Raw genomic sequence first — 15,301 nt, forward strand, 5'->3', positions numbered from 1 at the left:
GCATGTATGTTTAAGAGGAATCTAGATAAGGGAGAGTTGCAGAGTGAGATAAAGTAGGATGGGAGGAGACTCATGTGAAACATACACCAACATAGACCATTTGGACTGAATGGCCCATTTCTGTCCAAAGAAAATTATATAATTTTGGAAATCCTCCATCAGTTCATTTCTACATATTGGATTTATAATTCTTCAAATGGTATAAATATTTTAATGAGTTACCAAGACTAATTATCTTCCCTGAGTCCAGTGATGTGCATTAATTGGACAGTAGATTTCTCTCAGTCGCGCTTTCCATTGGCTGCTTCTCTCCAGTTCTTGGGCTCTTCAATGTCAATTTGTACAGATTGATATCATTAAACGCTTCTCTTTGAATAATGTGAGAATTAAAATACTGTGGGATAATCTCCTCATGGAATTTATGGGTTAAATGGCAGCCCCTCATTTGTGTCGCGATGTAGATTATCGTTCTTGGGTTGCTGAGATGTTGCAGTGTCTGCAGCAATAAGGGGTAATCTGATGGGTAATACACAATATCTGAAGCCAGGATTATGTCATAATCATTGGGAAAGTTTATGTGGTCAAATCCCCAAGAAAGAGTTCTGATTGTTGGGAAGTGTCTGCAGGAATCTGGGACATTGACGGAAACGTTGTGTTCAATTTGCTTCAAAGCATGGGACTCATCAGTCAAAGTTACCTGTCCACCTGAAGTAGAAGAAATAAAATGAGTCATCTCACTTCTAGTTATCCCATCACAACAACCCACTCCACAATTACAATAACACGAGATGAGGTGGAATAGAAAAGACAATAAATAAATTTATATGTAGCCTTTCACAACCTTAAAACATTTCAAAGTGCTTTACAAGACATTAAGGGCTTGATTCTCCCATCCCGACGCGCACGCTTTTTGGTGTGTTGGGTTGGGAGATGCTCGTGTCGGCCATTTTGTAGGATTTGCGCATGTGTTTCCACGCATGTTCCTCTCCCACAGCTGGAGATCAGGCACAGTCGGGATTATGCTGGAAACCAGCAGGAAGATAAGGTAAGTGATTTAAATCTGATTTTTATCTATTTTAAATGTCATTATCGGGCCCGGGACTGAATTCTCTGGGCCCGATAGCACCTCCCACCCCACCAGGAATATTTCACTCCGGCAGGGTTTAGAGTAGCTCCCCACTTGTGGGGAACTAGTGAGAGACCCTGCTGGAGTGAAGGGTGGGCAATTGGGGCCCCCCAGGAGGTCGGGTGGTGGGGCGTGGTGCCCCCTGTGCATGGGCATCCTGGCAGTGCCAGCCTGTGCCCCCAGCACTGCCCTAGGGGCATCAGGCAGTGCCAAGGGGGCAGGGCCTAATGTGGGAGGGGTGTAGGGGATGATTGGTGGGGATGGGGAATCCCGCTGCCACTCTGCAGATAGGATTGGTTGGGGCTGGAGGGAGGCCAGCGATCGGGATGGTTGGGGATGGAGGGGGGGCTCTCTGCTGGGGTGGGGGGGGGCAGATTGTCACTGGTGTTGTGGAGAGGGGTGGGGTTGGAGATTGTGGTGCTCTGAGACGCGGGGGCGTGGGTGTCGGGGCTGGTCCGGGAATGCTTGTGCGGGCTGCTATTGGGCCGTGGAGGTGTCGCAAGGGGCAGCACTGCGAGGGTCTCGAGCTGGCCAGCGATCGGGCTGGCCAGCAAACTGCAGTGTGACAGTTTGGGGCCACTGCACATGCGCAGACTTCCAGAATTGTCAGATTCTTGGGTGAATAGGCCCTGCACTCCCCGAGCCTTTAATGATATTCATGATTATGATCTCTGCATTGTACGAAGGGCCCGATTTTACCATTTTCATTCTAAGTGCTGAATCTGGGCATAATGCAGATCTGACTTAGAAATCTGCGGTCAGGTGCCCCCATACGCACTCAGCCATCTCCAGTCCCATTCGTGCTGAGCGCCAAAATGATCGGGGCTCTGAACTGCGCATGCGCAGTTGGAAAAAAAGTTGAAAAAGCGCGCCCGTGTCAGATCGCTCCCGAGCCGCAGAAAGTGGAGAAAGCGGCCCGGGAGCGAAAAGCGGGAGCGATGGTGCACACACACATCACTGTCCCCCTTATCCACCCCCTCACTACCCACACACATCACTGTCCCCCTTATCCACCCCCTCACTACCCACACACATCACTGTCCCCCTTATCCACCACCACCGTTACCCAGACCGATCGCCACCCCTGCCCCCCTCCCCTCCACTGATCACCCGCAGAGTGGCAGCGGACCCCCCAGCCCCCCCGCGCCCCCACCAGAGATCCATCTGCCCCCCCCACCAGAGATCCATCTGCCCCCCCCCCCACTCCTGAGTTACATCTTACCCGTCTCCCTCCCCCCCCAACAACCTGGCCTCACTCATCCCCCCCAGAGAATGGTCTGGTCTCACTCACCCCCCTCCCCCCAGAAAATGATCTGGCCTCACTCATCCCCCCGCAGAGAATGGTCTGGCCTCACTCACCCCGCCCTCCCCACAGAGGAATAGCTGAACCGCCTCCTCGTCCCTCCCCACCAGACAACGATCAGCCCTCCCCCTCCCCCCCTCCCCCACCAGAGATACATCTGACCTGCCTCCTCCTCCTCCCCCCCCCCAACCAGACAACGATCTGGCCTCACTCCCCTCCCCCCCAACCAGAGAATGATCTGACCCGCCTCCCTCCTCCACCCCCCCACCACTGATCTGAGTCAGGGAGCCGTTGGAAGCTCTGAACTTGCCTCTTCAGCAGCTGGAGCGCCCGATTCAGACTTTTATTTAGCAGGTCCATTACAGCGCGGCTCCGGATTGGCAAACGCGGTGGTAAAGGGGGAAATGCTGATAAAGTTGGGCGGGCAGTTCATTAATTCAATTTAAATGCATGCAAATGTATTTAAATCGCCGTTGTGCCCGTTTTGGGCACGAAGCGGATCGCCGCCATTCCCGGGTTTCAGTAAAGTGGCAACCTGCGCAGACGCGGGTGCAGATCGCGATAATGGCCTCTCACCCGACTTTACTACGTTTTTGCGCTCGAAAACGGGCAGAACGCAATGGTAAAATAGGGCCCGAAGTGTGGGAGACTCAAGTCTGAACTTCCACTGGAAATAACAATCGTGATTTACATCATTTTTCCTGCCAATTCAGCACTTCGGGGGCGATTCTCCCAAAAACCTCTAAGTACTTTTCTTTGGACTGTGTTCTGATAGGAAACAGGACATCCAATTTGCGAACATTAAACTTCCATAATTGGGAACCAGATGTTCAGATATTAATGTTGGATGAGGGATAAGTATAAAGACATAGAGAGAATTGCAATTTTCAATTAATGTCATAGGATCGTTTACATCCACCTAAGAGAGCAGATGAGACAGTTTACTGAAATATGGCACACCCAGCTATGTAGCACTGTCTCAATACTGCGCTAGAGTGTTAACCTGGATTTGTGCTCAAGTCTCTGGAGTGGGACTTGAACCCACAATCTTCTGGGCCAAAGCTGATCAGAGAAGTGAACTGTGGGCCAGACCAACAGTGACTGCTGGAGCCAGTGCAAAGCCAGTTATGTCAGACAGAGCACAGTGTCTTGGTTTAGACGGGAAGGAAAATATAAATATGAACTAGACTGTTCTGTAAATTTGTCATTTTTATTTTTTAATATGAATAAGGCTTTACCCTGACTAGCCATGACAGAATCTACTTGGTTAGAGTTGAACAAAAAGATGAGAATTTTAAAATCAAGACATTCCTGGACAGGGTGCTAATGTGCACAATGGAGCAAGTGCAAAGGTGAGAAGTGAAGAGGACTTGGAGCAATTGAGGCAGCAGAATTTTAGACGAACTGAAGTTTACCAATGATAGAAGACTGATCAGATATTTGAAAATTGGATGATGTTGAGATGCTCTTTTAATCTAAGTAACAATACAATAACATCCTGTGGCTCTTAACCAATCCTTGATTATTTTACCTGGAACCCTAGGCCCGACCTAACTTTCCTTCCATCATAAAGTTGGAAGTGAATTGTTCGCCGATGATTGCACAATGTTCAGCACCATTCGCAACTCCTCAGATACTGAAGCAGTCCGTGTCCAAATGCAAGAAGATCTGGTCAATATCCAGACTTGGGGTGACAAGTAACATTCACGCCACACAAGTGGCAGGCAATGACCATATTCAACAAGAGAGAATCTAATCATTGCTCTTTAACATTCAATGGCATTACCATCACTGATTTCCCACTATCAACATCCTGGGGCTCACCGTTGACCAGAAACCGAATTGAGAAAGCCATAACAATACTGTGGCTACAAGAGGAGGTCAGAGGCCAGAAATCCTGTGATTGAAACTAGCATCCTGCCTCCCCTAAATCTGTTCACCATCTACAAGGCATAGGTCAATGGCATGTACCATCTACAAGGCTCCTGAGACAGAACCTTCCAAACTCATGACTGTTGGCATCTAGAAGGGCAAGGGCAGCAGACACGCATGGAAAAGCTACCACCTGAAAGTACGCCTCCAAGCCACTCACCATGCTGACTTGAAAATACATCACCGTTCCTTCACTGTCACTAGTCAAAATTGTAGAATCAGTATCGTGCAGAAGAAGGCCATTCGACCCATCAAGTCTGCACGACCACAATTCCACCCTGGCCCTATCCCCATAACCCCACGCATTTACCCTAACTAGTTCCCCCTGACACTATGGGGCAATTTAGCATGTTCAATCCACACAACCCGCACATCTTTGGATGTGGGAGGAAACTGGAGCACCCGGTGGAAACCCACGCAGACACGGGGAGAATGTGCAAACTCCACACAGACAGTGACCAAGCCAGGAATCGAATCCGGGTCCCTGGCGCTGTGAGGCAAAATCCTGGAAATCCCTCCCTAACAGCACTGTGGATATACCTACACCACATGGACTGCAGTGGTTCAAGAAGGCAGCTCACCACCAGCTTCTCATGCACAATTAGGGATGACCAATAAATGCTGGCATAGTTGGTGATGCCCACATCTCATGAATGAATAAAATAAACCTTTTGCACCTGTTCTGTACCTTATCCTGTATCTATCCAGTCACTAGAATTGAGGCGGGCCTGGACCAAACCTTATTTTTCCAAAATTTGCTCATCAGCTCCTTGAACACGTAAACGTGGCGCACTGAGGGAAAAGGCTGGACAAGCCTGGTCTGGTCGAATCAGAGACCTGCCCGCTGGACTCTGTTTTCTTTCAATTTCCACCATTATCTAATGATCACATACCTGAGCAGGAGACAAGGACACCAACCTGAAGCCAGTGAGTCAGAAAATCATGGGTTAAAATCTTGCTCCAGGAACTTGAGCACTGTAGACTGGCAGATTCACAAAAATGTTAAACCAGGTCTGCCCTCACAGGTGAATGTAAAAAAGATTTTTTGAAAAGCATGGGATTTCTCACTAGTATTCTGGCCAATATTTGTCCTTCAACCATTATTTGATCATTATCACATTGCTGTTCGTGGACTTTGCTGTGTGTAAAAGTTGGCTGCCATGTTTCCGACATTGCAACAGCAAAGACACTTGAAAAGCACCTCATTGACTACAGAGGGAATGTGGGGGCAGGCAATTTGAGGGAGTAGTGACAATTGAGTTTAGGAGTCGGGAGATAATGCTGCAGCTTTATAGGACCCTGGTTAGACCCCACTTGGAGTACTGCGCGCAGTTCTGGTCACCTCATTACAGGAAAGATGTTGAAGCCATTGAAAGGGTGCAGAGGAGATTTACAAGGATGTTGCCTGGATTGGGGGGCATGCCTTATGAGGATAGGTTGAGGGAGCTTGGTCTCTTCTCCCTGGAGAGACGAAGGATGAGAGGTGACCTGATAGAGGTTTACAAGATGTTGAGAGGTCTGGATAGGGTAGACTCTCAGAGGCTATTTCCAAGGGCTGAAATGGTTGCTACGAGAGGACACAGGTTTAAGGTGCTGGGGGGTAGGTACAGAGGAGATGTCAGGGGTAAGTTTTTCACTCAGAGGGTGGTGGGTGAGTGGAATTGGCTGACGTCGGTGGTGGTGGAGGCAAACTCGTTGGGGTCTTTTAAGAGACTTCTGGATGAGTACATGGGATTTAATGGGATTGAGGGCTATAGATAGGCCTAGAGGTGGGGATGTGATCGGCGCAACTTGTGGGCCGAAGGGCCTGTTTGTGCTGTGGCTTTCTATGTTCTATGTTCTATGTTAAAACTTTCAGGATTACAGTCAGTCAGAGCTGGAAACTCTAGTTCCTACTCAGAGCTGTACAGCGCATAGAAGGCCCTTCTACACCGACAGTAACTATCACAAAAGTCACGCTCAGCCCATTTCCCAGCACTTGTCCCACATCCTTGAATGTTATGATATTTCAAGTTCTCATCCAAATACTTTTTGAAGGTTAAAAGGTTTCCAGCCTCCACTACCTTCCCAAGCAGTGCATTCCAGATTCTCACCATCCTCTGAGTGAATTTCTTTTTCGTCATATCCCCTCTGAATCTCCTTTCCCTCCCCCTAAAACTATGCCCCCTCGTGATTAACCCCTGAACCAAGGGGAACTGTTACTCCTTATTCACCCTGTCCGTACCCCTCATAATCTCATACACCTCAATCATGTCACCCCTCAGCCTTCTCTACTCTACAGAAAACAATCCAAGTCTATCCAGTTTCTTCTTACAGCTCAAATGGGGCGGCACGGTAGCACAGTGGTTAGCACTGCTGCTTCACAGCTCCAGTGACCTGGGTTTGATTCCCGGCTTGGGTCACTGTCTGTGTGGAGTTTGCACATTCTCCTCCTGTCTGCGTGGGTTTCCTCCGGGTGCTCCGGTTTCTTCTCACAGTCCAAAGATGTGCGGGTTAGGCTGATTGACCATGCTAAAATTGCTCCTTAGTGTCCTGAGATGCGTAGGTTAGAGGGATTAGTGGGTAAAATATGTAGGGATAGGGGGGTAGGGCCTGGGTGGGATTGTGGTCGGTGCAGACTCGATAGGCCAAATGGCCTCTTTCTGTACTGTAGGGTTTCTATGATTCTATGAAATGCTCCATCACAGGCAACATCCTGAGGAATCTCCTCTCGTACCCCCTCTTGTACAATCACATCCTTCCTATAGTGAGGTGAGCAGAACTGCACACAGTACTTCAGCTGTGGCCTAACCAACATTCTGTACAACACCAATGTAACCGCCTTGCTCTTATACCCTATGTGCCGACTGATAAAAGCAAGTATCCCATATGCCTTCTTAACTACCCTATTCACCTGCTTTGCCGCCTTCAGGGATCTGTGAATATGTACCCCAAGATCCATTTATTCTTTTGAGCTTCCTAGTATCCTGCAATTCATTAAATACTCCATTGTCTTGTTACTTCTTCCAAAGAGCATCACCTCGCACTCATCTGGGTTAAATACCATCTGCCACTGCTCTGCCCATCGTCCTTGTGGTACACCACTGGACACTAGCCTCCAATCACTCAAACAGCCTTCTACCACCATCCTTTGTGTCCTATTACACGCCAGTTTCAGATCCATCTCATTAAGTTTCCCTGAATTCTATATGTTTCACTTTCTCAATCAGTCTCCCATGTGGGACCTTGTCAAAGGCTTGCTAAAATCCAAATAAACTATGGTGGCGATTCTCCCATCTCGCTTCTCCCATTGGGCCGCTAGCTCCCCACTTGTGGGGAGCTAGTGGCCTGACCCCACTGAAGTGAAGGGGGGCCATCAAGGTTCTCCAGGAGGCCGGGGGTGGGGGGATGCCCCTTGGGCATTGCCACCTTAGCTGTGCCAGCCTGGGCCGCCTGGCACTGCCCAAAGGTAGTCCCTTTTCCTGAATTCTGTACCTACATCTTCCTTCTCGTGAGTGAAGACCAATGAGAAGTATTCATTTAACACCCTTCCACTGTTCTGCAGCTTTACACACAGATTGTCCCCTTGGTCTCTAATGGGCCCTACTGTTTCCCTGATTAACCTCTTCCCCTACTTTCACAGTAACTTCATTGCAGTGTTAATGTAAGCCTACTTTCATAAATAGGCTTTAACTTTATTCTATCACGAGGGGACATAGCTTTAAATTGAGGGGTGAGAGATATAGGACAGATGTTAGAGGTAGGTTCTTTACTCAGAGAGTAGTAAGGGCGTGGAATGCCCTGCCTACAGCAGTGGTGGACTCGTCAACGTTGAGAACGTTCAAGTGGTTATTGGATAAACATATGGATGATATTGGAATAGTGTAGATTAGAGGGGCTTTAGATTGGTACCACTGGTCGGCGCAACATCGAGGGCCGAAGGGCCTGTACTGCGCTGTAATGTTCTATGTTCTAAATGTATTTATAGAATACCTTAGAATTCTCCCTAATCTTGTCCAAAGCCCTTTTTCATGCCCCCTTTTTTGCTCTTCTAATTGCTTTTTTAAGTTCCCCCTTGCACTTCCTATATTCCTCTAGAGCTGTAATACTCATCTTGGACCAACTATCTGGGAGCGGCATGGTGGCACAGTGGTTAGCAATGCTGTCTCACAGAGCCAGGGACCCGGGTTTGATTCCCTGTTTGGGTCACTGTGTGTGCGGAGTCTGCACACTCTCCCCATATCAGCATGGGTTTCCTCTGGGTGCTCTGGTTTCCTTCCACAGCCTAAAAGACGTGCTGGTTAGCTGAATTGGCCATGCTAAATTCTCCCTAAATGTACCCGACCAGGCACCGGAGTGTGGCAACTAGGGGATTCTCACAGTAACTTCATTGCAATGTTAATGTTGGCCTACTTATGACTAATAAATTAACTTTAACTCTCCAGAGGAAGCCTTCACTCTTGCAATACCCAAAGCATGGAGATCAAGATCTTCGATCTCATTTGCCAGCAATGGTTGGCATGGTAATTCATCTTCCAGTGATTCATGGGTCTTGTCTCATTATTATCCATTTTCCTTTCCACATCAGCAAAGCAATTGCATTAGGTTGACATGGACCTTTAACTCACCCAGCAAGACTGCCAGAATCCCCACCATCCCAGTGCCTGATCCCAGCTCAATCACCTTCTTCCCAGTGAAATTCATCTTCTCCTGCTGAAAGAACTGGCAGAGCATGAACCCCTGAGGAAACAAAAAGACACCAACCTTTTGAGTCAGAATTAGTTCAGACACTTAGGGCCCGATTTTACCAACAATTTGTGCCAGTTTTCGGGCGCGAAATCGCGGTAAAATCGGGCATGAGGCCTTTATCGCGATCTGCACCTGCGTCCGAGCAAATTGCGACTTTACCGACACCCGATTCGGGCGCGGATCCGTTCCACGCCCGAATCGGACGGCCCGACGATTTAAATGCATTAGCATGCATTTAAATCGATTCGATGAACTGCCCGCCCAACTCTACCGTCAAATCCCATTTTACCTTCTTCTGTTCCGTTCCGGATCGGCGCTTTTAGTGACCTGCAAAATAAAAATCCGAAGCCAATTTTTATTTTGCAGGGGAACCTCCGAAGCGTGTTCAGAGCCTGCAACGGCTCTCTGATCCAGATCATCCTCTGGGAGGGAGGGGGGGGTCAGATCATCTTCTGGGGGGGGAAAGGAGGAGGGGGCGGGTCAGATCATCCTCTGGGGGTGGGGGGGGAGGAGGATGGGGTTGCTCAGATCATCCTCTGGTGGGGGGAGGAGGATCGGGGCGGCTCAGATGTATCTCTGGTTTGGGGGGGAGGAGGAGGGGGCGGGTCGGATCATCCTCTGAGGGGGGAGGAGGGAGGTGAGTCGGATGGATCTCTGGGGGGGGAGGAGGGAGGCGGGTCGGATGGATCTCTGGGGGGGGGGCAGGAGGTTCCACTGCCACTCTGCAGGCGATCGGTGGGGAGGGAGGGGGGCAGAGGTATCTGCTGCCACTCTGCGGGCAATCCCTCCTCCCCACCGGAGGAACGAATCCCTCCTCCTGGAGTGGACGCGCGGCGCGGCCACTCCGGGAGGAGGGATTTGTTCCTCCGGTGGGGAGGAGGGATCGCCCGCAGAGTGGCAGCGGACACCGCTGCCCCCTCCCTCCCCACCGATCACCCGCAGAGTGGCAGCGGACCCCCCTGCCCCCCAGAGATCCATCCGACCCGCCTCCCTCCTCTCCCCCCCCCCAGAGATCCATCCGACCCGCCTCCCTCCTACTCCCAGAGGATGATCCGACCTGCCCCCTCCTCCTCCCCCCCAACCAGAGATACATCTGAGCCGCCCCCCCCTCCTCCTCCCCCCCCCCCCCAGAGATCCATCCGACCCTCCTCCCCCCCCCCCCCCCCCCGAGGATGGTCCAACTCGCCCCCTCCTCCTCCCCCCCAACCAGAGATACATCTGAGCCGCCCCCTCCTCCTCCCCCCCACCACCAGGGATACATCTGAGCCGCCCCCCTCCTCCTCCTCCCCTCCCCCAGAGGATGATGTGTCAGAGAGCCGCTCTCTCTGCTTTCTGCTTTTTTTTTCCTGCAACTGGTTTTAATGATACATCACACAAACAGCTAAATATATGCAAGTCAAATCCACACAAATGTAGTCAGGAACAGGAGGCACAGAATTAATGTGAATGGGTATTGTCTAATTAACATTCAAAGTATTTTCTCCTTGCATTTAAGCCATGTAATAGTAGAAATAAAAACAGGAATCTGTTTTTTCATTCCCTGTATCCTTCCTGTAGAAACGCATTTTAATAAAATAAATGGATTAGATCATAAATGAAAAACACAACTTATTAATGACATCACAATAATATGTGCATTTGTCAAAGTTCCACTGATGTCAACACCAGTCAAGCAGTCCGGTGATGGTTGTTTCTAAAATCCAACATTTTGAAGACTACTTTTTCTTCCAGAATTTGCTATAATTGTCAACTTTAAATTCATCTTCAAATTGCTCCTCTTTCATTCTAGCTCTTTTGGGAACACGTTTGCGCATTTTTGCTTTCCTTTCATCTTTTGGCAGAAGGGAAACATCGACTGGCATCATATTAATATTTTTAGGCTCCTTGTATCGGATATTGATAGTGGAGCCATCAGGTCGAACCAGCAAAACAGGATACAGCCTGGCATAGACCTGCCTTCCAAAGCGAACTACTGATGTTCTATTTGAATTGTTCCGCCTGGGTACGCGGGACACAGGATACACAGCAGGAAGCAATCTTTCAGAAACATTTAGCTGTAAAGAAGGCACAAACCGCCACAGCCGCGCGCTCTGGCCCAGCGCCCGGGTGCGCTTTTTCAATTTTTTTTCGAACTGCGCATGCGCAGTTCAGAGCTCCGAACTTTCCGGCAGCGCTAAGCCCCGCCCACAGCGCGGATCCGACTGGAGCTGGCTGAAAGCGTATGGGCGCGCTGGAAAGCGGATTTCGAGGTCGGATCTGTACTATGCCCAGATTCGGCACTTAGAATCAAAATGGTAAAATCGGGCCCTTAGTTGTCACAAAGCACTGAACAACAATAAGTGACATCAACCCACTGTAGAGAAGGGCAGCACTTCATTCGCTTTCACCCACCTCCCACTGGAGGCCCAGTTAACACATCATTTTTACCCTCTTGGCAAATGCAGCATATAATGGAAGAGTTAACACAAAGCATATAAGGAAACCATTCAGCCCATTGTATCAATGCCAGCTCTTTGAAAGAGATTTCTAATTATCTGCTCTCCTGTCACTCTTTCCCACACTTGAGGTATGGCTCTAGGTCTTGGAGTTAAGGTATTTGGAAGCTAGGTAAGCACATGAGGGAGACAAGTTGAGGACAAAATCTACTCGGTTAGAGTTGAACAATAGAGGTACCATTATATCACTAAGTGTATTCTACAGGCCATCTACTAATGGAAAATACACAGATGAGTAAATTTGAAGTGAAATTGCAGAGAGATGCATAACTATTGTGTTGTGATAATGGGCAACTTTATTGACTGGGATAGTAAAAGTGTGAAGCGAGGAGGAAGAATTTCTGAAGTATGTTCACAAGTATTTTCTTGATCAGCATGTTTCCAGTTCAATACGGATGGAGGTTTTGCTGGATCTGGTTTTGTTGGAGCTGCACTCATCCAGGCAAGTGGAGAGTATTCCACCACACACCTGACTTGTGGCTTTGGAGAGTCGGGAGGAACAGAAATACTTGAGGATTGTCATGCACAAATTGTTGAAAATGTGGTTACAAAGGCCTATGGGATCCTAGGTTTTATTAATAAGGGCACAGCAAAAGCAAGGAGGGTATGATGTGCCTTTACGAGACACAAGTTCAGCCTTAACTGGATTATTGCATCCAATTCTGGGCACCACATTTTTTAGGAAGGATATAATGGCTTTAAAGGAAATGCAGAAGTGATTTACTGGCACGGTGGCACGGTGGTTAGCACTGCTGCCTCACCACACCAGAGACCCGGGTTCAATTCTGGCCTCGATGATTGTCTGTGTGGAGTTTCCACATTCTCTCTGTGTCTGCATGGGTTTCCTCCAGGTGCTTCAGTTTCCTCCCACAGTCTAAAGATGTGCAGGTTAGATGGATTGGCCATGCTAAATTGTCCCTCAGTGTCCCAAGATGTGTAGCTTAGGTTGATTAGCCATGGGAAATGTGTACAGGGATAGGGTTACTTTGTCAGAGAGTCAGTGCAGACTCGATGGGCCGAATGGCTTCTTCTGCACTGTAGGGATTCTATAATTCTATGATTCTAGGGATGAGGGACATACAGCTATTAGAAAAACTGGGTTGTTCTCCTTAAAAATGAGATGGTTGGAAGGAGATTTGAAAGAGGTGCTCAAAATCATACAGGGTAGGTGGAGAGAAACTGTTGCCATGGAGATGGGTTAGAAAACCCAAGGACACCAACATAATGGCTGGAATTTTACTAGCCCTTTGGCAGGGGTGCGATGTGCCTGATTCGTCCTGCTGCCAAGCTATTTTGCTAGTGGTGTGAAAGTTTACAGATTGGTGAGATTACAGAGGTAGGGAGAGGCTAGTCCACGAAGGGATTGAAAAATAAGGGTGACAGTTCTGAAATCAAGACATTGCCATACTAGGATAAATCAGTAGAACCTCTTGAAACAAAGCACAAGGTTTCTTCCTTGAATGGAGGTCCAATCAGACCCCATCCACCATCATCTGGCTAAATGTTTTTGCCACATTTGCACATGGACTGCTTCAGTATCTGAGGAGCCGCGAATTAACAACGTGCAGTCATCAGCGAAAATCCTCACTTCTGATCTTATGATGGAAGGAAGGTCATTGATGAAGCAGCTGAACATAGTTGGGCCTGGGATACTACCCTGAGGAACTCCTGCAGTAATATCCTGGAACCTTTGTGCCATGTCCAGTGTGATGCCACTTCCAAACATACCTTCACCCCTCTCCTCCCCTTTAATCATTCCACAATATCCTGGCTCACTTCTCAGTCACCCTTAGCGGCCCCTCCTTGTGCAAGTTCCCAAGCGCTCCGTTCAGTTTAGGCAATGATTTAATTGTATTTCTTTCCATTTAGATGCGCGGAGCTAATGGCGTAGCAGTATTGCCACCAGATGAGTAATCCAGAGGTCCAGGTTAATGCTTAGGGGGATTCCGGTTCAAATTCCGCCACGGTAGATGGTGAAATTTGAAACTATTGTCATAAAAAAACCTATCTGGAAGGAAATCTGCTGTCCTTACCTGGCCTTTCCTATACTTGACTGCAGATCCACAGCAACATGGTTGATTCTGAAATGCCATAGCTCAGTATAAGGGCAATGAGGGATGGGCAAAAAATGCTGGCCCAGTCAGCGATGCCCACATCTCATGATCGACTAAAATATCTGCTCATATGCAGTCTGCTTTTCAATGGAGAAACCAAGTATGGATGACTTGATCTTTTGCAGAGCACAAGCATATATATCCCTGAGCTTCTAATTGCTTGCAGTTTTAATCCTCTACTTCACTTCCACTGTGACCCCTCTGCTCTCGGCCTCCTTGTGAAACGTGCGGACCAGCGGTTAGACAATTGAGAGCTTTCCAGCTTCAACAATTCATATTGTAACCAATGCTCACGTTATTTTCAGGCAGCTGCTATTGGTAGTGTTTCTGCTATTGTCATTTACATTTCCTGTAGACCTATCTTTTGTTTCTTTACTTGTTCCATTAGGAGGTGTACAGATCAGAAAAAGGCTCTGTGGCCCATCGCATCTGCGCTGGTCAAAGACAAACCACCTAACTATTCTGATCGTATTTCCCAGCACTTGGCCCATAACCTTGTATGCCTTGGCATTGCAGGTGCACATCTAAATACTTTTTAAGTGTTATCAGGGTCTCTGCCTCCACCACCCTTTCAGGCAGTGAGTTCTAGCTTGCCTTCTAAGCCATCACAGACCTTCCCTTTCAAGCCACACACACACATATTCACATTCACACTCGCCGGTAGCAGGACAAATGAGATCGGAGAATCCTAGCCAGTAACTCTGTTTCTCCCTCCACAAATACTGCCTGGTCCGCTGAGTATTTTCAGCAGTCTCTGCTTTTATTACAGAAAGCGGCAGCATTTTATCTCAGATAATTGAGTGGAGTAAATACTTGAGGTTTCAAACAGTTTCCCTGCGCTATGTTAACCTAAGAATTTTTTAGACTTACAGATTCCCAGATGAAAGCTGAGACACCCATTTTATGACTCAGGTACTGATTGATCTCTATGTCATAGCCACAAAACTGTACGTGCTTCACCATAATGTGAGGTAAATACTCCTCAAGATCCTCAGGATCTTTCTTGGGGAGAACATCGCAGGATTGCTCTTTGTGCTGGGTTGTCATCCTGCTCCCAGATCTTCCTCTGGATTTCCCCGAACACCAAGGATTCTCTCCAGCTCCAAACAATTCCCGACCCGATGATCAGACTTGGACAGTTCACGTGTCCAGCCTTTCCGTCACCTTTTATATAAAAAGTAAAACTGTTCAAATCTACATCCTGGGCAAGAGATTTAACTTATCTTAGCAAGACTGTACAAAATCTGGGTCAAGAGTGTCAGCGTAACAGGTTAGAGCTTCCATTAGTATTAGTTGTATGGGTTCATAGACAAATCTACTTTACAAAAGATTACTAAGATCTTAAAGTTACCATGTGGACAAAGAAACCTTTTACAAGGATGAAGGAGTGCACTCCATAATGTTCATGATTCAGTTCCCAGGGGTAAGGAATCCATCAACACAGAAATATAGTTGAGTGGTTTAAAGAAGCTACAGATACAAGATTTAATGTAAGTGATTTGGAACTAAGACCAGAAGAAATCTATTTATGCAGGATATTGTGGTGATTAAGGCAGCAACTAGATTAATATTCAAGATTGGATTGTACAGGTGGATGAAAGAG

At 47.9% G+C, this 15,301-nt stretch overlaps 1 protein-coding gene across 1 annotated transcript; it reads right to left on the reverse strand.

Annotated features, from left to right (window-relative positions):
- Positions 1–259: 259 nt before the first annotated feature.
- On the reverse strand, positions 260–14,745 carry LOC144506904 (EEF1A lysine methyltransferase 3-like). Its single transcript, XM_078233258.1, has 3 exons — positions 14,569–14,745; positions 8,969–9,080; positions 260–705 (listed from the first exon to the last, which is right to left on the reverse strand). The coding sequence occupies exons 1-3, from the start codon at positions 14,743–14,745 to the stop codon at positions 260–262; spliced, it is 735 nt and encodes a 244-aa protein (XP_078089384.1).
- Positions 14,746–15,301: the final 556 nt, after the last annotated feature.

Source organism: Mustelus asterias, chromosome 18, assembly GCF_964213995.1.
Source record: "Mustelus asterias chromosome 18, sMusAst1.hap1.1, whole genome shotgun sequence".
In the NCBI taxonomy this organism is placed as follows: Eukaryota; Metazoa; Chordata; class Chondrichthyes; order Carcharhiniformes; family Triakidae; genus Mustelus; species Mustelus asterias.

Coding starts and splice junctions, on each gene's coding strand:
- LOC144506904 (XM_078233258.1), bottom strand. CDS start 14,745: ATGACAACCCAGCACAAAGAGCAATCCTGCGATGTTCTCCCCAAGAAA. Junction 9,081..14,568: donor CAGCTTTCATCTGGGAATCT/GTAAGTCTAAAA, acceptor TTGTTTCCTCAG/GGGTTCATGCTCTGCCAGTT. Junction 706..8,968: donor GATTCTGGCAGTCTTGCTGG/GTGAGTTAAAGG, acceptor CTTCTACTTCAG/GTGGACAGGTAACTTTGACT.